Genomic DNA, 5,825 nt, shown 5'->3' with positions numbered 1-5,825 from the left:
ATAATATTCTAATTTTAAATTATATAAAACTTAAAAAGATTATTAGAATCTTAATTTTTGCTAATATTTTATCTGCTTTCGTGATGCATCTTATATAATACATAATATTGAATAATTAGTTTTTATAATAGGTTTAAATAGTACACTTTGAAACATACTTCTGTTTTGTAAGCAATAGTTATTTTTTTTTTTCCAAAACTCAGACACCATTTTTATTTATTTTAGTAAGTTGAGGAAGAAAAGGGAAAAGCCTTGAAAAGTAAAATGTTAATAAAAAAGTTGAAAATTTTCGATTTATTAGAGGGGGTTAATGCCAATTTGCGCAATTTTAATATCGAGCTCTCTCTCCCGTTCCCTTTATAGGCATAGTTGGAATAATTACTATTGGCATGTGTAAACGCGTAACATTTTCAAAAAATTATTATTAAACTAACTTTTAGATAATTCTTTTTATCTAGTTTTCCCAATTTTAGAACTACAGAGCCACAGACTAGTCCCATAATTTGCCAAAAATAACGCTGCTCCAGCTCAACAGTGTAACATGGTTATTTTTAGATATGTGCGTAATCTTAGCGAAGCGGGTAAGGTATGGTAAAATCAGAATCATAATAAAACATAAGTTATAAAATCTGAAGAAAACAAAATACTTGAAGATATTACAGTTTGTACTGTATTAATCATTAATCTAATTGCTAAATTTGAATGCATATTTCAAAATAACCATTTCTTGAGATTTTACACTGTTGCACTGGGACGGCGATAAAAACTTTTTTTTTTATCATACGTTAAATTGCGCAAGTATACATCATATGTTAAATTACCTACAAAACAGAAGTAATTTATATATTTAATTGAGAATCTATATTTCTTTCTTTAAAGGTTAAAAAAAAAAAATGTTGCAAATTATGAAAAAATTACGAAAATATTGAAGACATTTTTTCATTAGTGATTTTTATTATAAAACATATTGCGGAATCAATTCCACATGCTCGCAACGATTATATAAAATATAGAAGACTAAAATAATTTTTTAATACGTGTACATTAATGTCTATTTCAGATTTTATTAATATATTTCATTAGTTTTGATATATTTCATTTAGAAGGATTATTCTGAAAAGCAGTTAAGTGCATTATATGCTGCATTTGATGAATATTGCAGTTTCTATATTTTGGTGTTTCCGTGACAATGGTCCTCATAACCTAACTATTTACTATCCTGAAGAACTACCATTTGCTTAAGTAATTATTCTATTTGTTTATCGTATCAATAATATTTTTAATAGATTCTAATCAAGTTCTGTATGGATAAATAATAAACGATATTAGTGAATAAATATCAACTTTTTCATTGGAACTATTCTGGTTATGATCACTTTAATCGCCATTATATGAAAGTAACTGCCTCTGCTGATGTGGCGAAAAGGTGATCGCAATTTGTTATTGATATTACTAAAGATTGTCATTAAGATATTATGGTATTATCAAAGATTTAATTAGTTTTTTAGCCTTATATTGTTTCAATTCCACTTCTTTGATATCCTTGACCTCCAGATAAACCTTGCTACCAATTAAGGTCATCGGTTGATCACTGAGAAGTCTTCCATAGTATTATCAATTTAAAGTAAAAAAATAAAATAAATAATGACTATCACTTTTGAAACAATTTATTTTATTTTACTTTTATCTTTCATATGGTACTGATACACTGACAAGCACAATATAGGTTATAAACATCAGTTTAAAAGTTTGGTCTCTCTGTGAAACTTAACTCTTCCGTAGTAAAATACTGTTCCATAATTTCATATGCTTTATGATAAATATCATGGTTGCCATGAGATTGAAGCTCTTCTATTTTTTCCAAGCCTCCACATTCTTCTATCGTAAGTGCTACTTCATTATAAGCTCCTTCTTCTTCCACTTTTTGTTCCCTTACTGCAAGCAATCTCTCTAGACAAAGCAAAGCCCCAAAAACTATGGATGCATTGTAGGAAGAAAGTGCATAGCAAAGTTTGTTTATAACACACTTTTCAGTCAAACGGAGTATTTGTTCTAGACTTCCACGTCTAGAAATATTTCTCAGAGTATATACAGCTTGTTTAACAATCCTGTCGGTTTCCTTGCCTATGGAAGATAATATTTTAGAAATAGTGGTTTTGTCGTTTATGATGTAGTCGATGTGATGAGGATTTCCTAAGGCCATATTGGCAACGATACAGGTGGACTTGTATCTGAACGATTCTTTTGCTGAATCTAGAAATCGCATTAAGGCATGGAGAACGCCGCACTCCATCAAATTATTGATAGCAAATTCTTTTCCTAAAGAAACATTGACGAGGATTTTGAGCAATTGAGGCATAATGCATTCCTTGTCACCAGTGAGCAGCTTAATAACAGATGGAACAATGTTGTTTTTGACTATCAGCTCTAACCGTTCTTCTCCATCTGACAAATGGACAAGAGCTAAGGTGCAATTGTAGATGAAGTCTGTGTCATCATGACTGAGAAATCGACCCAAAACTGGAATAGCTATTGAAATACTCTTGAAATCTTTGTTGTTGACGCACATGTTGCAGACGGCCCATGCACCAGTCTGCAACAACTTCAAATAGGCGGTGCTTTCCATCATCTCCAGGAGGCTGTACATCGCCCCTTTCTCAAGAATGTAGACCCTAAAGTCATCCATGTCCCCAGCGATGTTGCCAATCGCCCAGGCACTCTGTTCTTGGACGTCCTCGCTGCTCGATGAGAGGAGTCGTATAAAAGAGGGCACAGCCCCCGCCTCTATAACGTACCTGACGTGCATGGAGGACCCCGAGAGTACGTTAGTCAGTGACCAAGCTGCCTCGTATTGCATTAAGTCGGATTTACTCTTCATCAACTGGACCAAGATGGGGAGTAGTCCTGCCTGTAACACATCGTCGATGGGAGGCTGTGGTGAAGAAAGAAGCTTCCTAATGAACTTGACTCCTTTCATTTGGTCCTCTGGAGAGCCATAGTACATTATATCTATAAACTTTTGGCTTATGACAATGCCACTGTATTTGTCTTCCGTAGGGAAGATTTCCACTTGGGAATTGAACTGAGATTCATCCACATTGCTGTTACTTCTCGACTTATATGTCAAACATTGTTTCCTCACTTTGTTTCCGAACTCTTCAAACCGCTTCTTTAAGTCACCCCCTCCATAGGATAAGTCTTTTTCTTCCGACTTCGTGCCTTTTTCTTGATCTCTCATTGAAACACCTGTTCATTCCAAGAAGAAATTAGTAATTTTTTTGTATTTTTTAAAATAAGAACTATAAATTATGAAGAATACCTACATAACCTAAAAATTAAAATATTTATTATTATTTACACATGTTTGAAACTTGTAATATAACCTTTTCTCCTTCAAATATTAGTTTTACACAAAACCATTGAGCATCAAAGAACTCTCTTGTGTTAATCTAACTCATGCAACATTTTACATGTTATGTCTTGTGAAAATGAAATAGATACACACTCACTAAGTCAACTATTACTATCATATTTGATATTATTATTTATTCCATGTCTTGGTCAATGTATTCCGACCTGTAATAAAATATTTGTTTGTAAATTTTACAGTTTTAAGAGAGGAGAGTTAATAGTAGGCCTTATTTGACTATATTTTCCGTTGTAGCATTCGCGTGGAACCAGCTTAACAATCAGGGACAAGGTCAGTAAATATCTTAACACTACCCCTATCTTCCAAAAACCTCTCAACGAGTATAAGCGTTTTAAACAGGGCATGTGTACTTCTAAATTAAAACTATAAAATTTCTTAGAAGAAATTTTTTTTTTTATAACTATTTTTATCCTTAATATTTTTATTAATTACTAACCAATTTGTTTATGTGAAACCATCTTACTTTCAATAGTTATACTTTCAATAGTTTCTTTACGTATAGAAAGTTTTTTTGTATTTTTTTATTGTTTTTTGAATTATTTTTTTCAAATTAATATAATAGATTCATTCTATATGTTACTAAGTTACTAACTTTTAAAATTAAGTAATAATTTATAATACCTATTTCTGATCCTTAATACTCTAAAACTCGATAATTACAATAGATATATTTTCCATCTTTTCGAATTATTCTAATCTTAAGTTACTAAAAAGAGCACGTCATATTTAATTTATTTTTTCTTTAATAGTGTTTCATTCCACTATTTTTTTTGGTTGCTAAATGGCGTATATGGTCAACTATGTACCAAAGAATTGTTATAATAACATTTCATTTAACTATAATAATTAACAACTAGAATTATTCGATTTCTAGTTAGAAAAGCTGGAAATATTTCTGCGTCAGGATAAATTTTAGACCTTTTTGATTTCTTAGTCAAATTGTTAATTTATGTGTCATTGTGATCTTAAAATGTTATATATCATCGCTTGTTAAGGAATCGTTTTTAGTTAAAGAGTTTTTTACAAAAATGAGGTAGCTCCTATTCTTCAAGTTTTCAGAAAACTGTTAAAAAAAAAGTTTAATAATTTATTATTTAAAATTATAATAAAAATCACTCTAGATTGATTTCTTCAATTGTTTTTTGTATACTAAAACAGTATTTTCAGACAAATATGTAGCTTTTATTCGATTAAAACAATATATTTGTTGGAGTTATTTCTTTCTTGATACGATAAAGATGTTCTAGTTCTAGAAGAAAAAAAAAGTTTTCTAAAAAAAGAAATTTCAGTTAAAATATTTTATTTACTTATAGATTTATTTTAGTAACACTTATTAAAATAACTAACGCGACAGTTATTTTCATTTTATGGAACTAATGTAAAATATCTGTATATAAGAGTGTAAAATATCTGGCACATAGTCAAACTATTTCATAAGTCCAAACTCTCGTAGAATGAATGGTTTACTGCAAAAAGGATGTAGTTTTTCGCAGAAAACCCTTCATTTGATAACATCGAAAAATTTAATGTATTGCATCTGAGAGCTATGTTATGTATAATCATCTCTAAGTTTCATTTCAACATACTTCTGCTTCTTTTAATTTTATTGTTTTGTTTTTATTATCTTAAAACAATATTTTGTGCGTAAGAATATATGTGTTGATTTAATAAAGGAAAGCAAGAAGTCGTAACTGCAACGAATGAATTGTTTGCACGTATGCCTTTTCAACAGCTTTTCCTCACAATCTTTGCTTTATTTATTTAAAATAATATTTATTGCGGTAAAAACTGGTTGTATGGCATTGGCATGCTAATGCAAAACTTAAATCAATATTTTTAAAAGTTAAAAACAACAAACAAGTTTTAGACTATGCTGCTAATTGGCTCTGATAGTGTTACAAGTTGAATAAAAAAAGTGTCGATTTTATTTTATATGGGACATAATCCAACTATTACTTCCAACAAAAGACTGCCCCAAAGCTACTCTGCTTATCAAAATGTAACGCTGGCACAAAGTAAATTTTATATCAGACTATCAATACAAATTTTTTTTTTGAATGGAATATGTCCGGGTGTGGTAAAAAAAAAAACTCATCAAATAGTAGATAATTACACTATTTTACTGAGCCAACGTTTCAGGGCTTCCTCAGGGCTAAAAAAGATACAAACACTATAGTTACAAAAAGGAAAAAAAAGAAAAAACATAAGTGTAAAATAATAGGGGTATAAAATGTAATAAAGTAAGATATAATAAGAAAAATTAAAGGTTGTAATTAGTAAATGAAAAGGGTAATAGTAACAGATAGATAAGAGAAGAAATATTAAAGAAAGTACAAATAAAGAGATGAAAAAAGAAAAAAAAATACAAATCAAATGATGAGACAGAATGCATACC

The 5,825-nt window shown here is 29.9% G+C and overlaps 2 protein-coding genes across 3 annotated transcripts in view; one reads left to right on the top strand and one right to left on the bottom strand.

The window, feature by feature from the left end:
* Nucleotides 1–5,825, top strand: part of unc-13-4A (BAI1 associated protein 3) — a 413,601-nt gene that overhangs the window by 264,615 nt on the left and 143,161 nt on the right. The gene's annotated exons all lie outside the window — the stretch shown is intronic.
* Nucleotides 1,652–3,246, bottom strand: LOC106683855 (importin subunit alpha-5). The gene has a single exon (XM_014425571.2). The coding sequence runs from the start codon at nt 3,236–3,238 to the stop codon at nt 1,742–1,744; it is 1,497 nt and encodes a 498-aa protein (XP_014281057.1). The 5' UTR covers nt 3,239–3,246; the 3' UTR covers nt 1,652–1,741.

The sequence above is a fragment of the Halyomorpha halys genome, unplaced genomic scaffold (assembly GCF_000696795.3).
Source record: "Halyomorpha halys isolate HHAL.00 unplaced genomic scaffold, Hhal_1.1 Scaffold522.1, whole genome shotgun sequence".
In the NCBI taxonomy this organism is placed as follows: Eukaryota; Metazoa; Arthropoda; class Insecta; order Hemiptera; family Pentatomidae; genus Halyomorpha; species Halyomorpha halys.
The sequence above is the reverse complement of the archived record's forward strand: the minus strand, read 5'-3'. Positions and strand labels throughout refer to the sequence as shown.

Bases quoted from the DNA above. Each gene is read 5' to 3' on its own strand.
- LOC106683855 (XM_014425571.2), bottom strand. From the start codon at position 3,238: ATGAGAGATCAAGAAAAAGGCACGAAGTCGGAAGAAAAAGACTTATCC.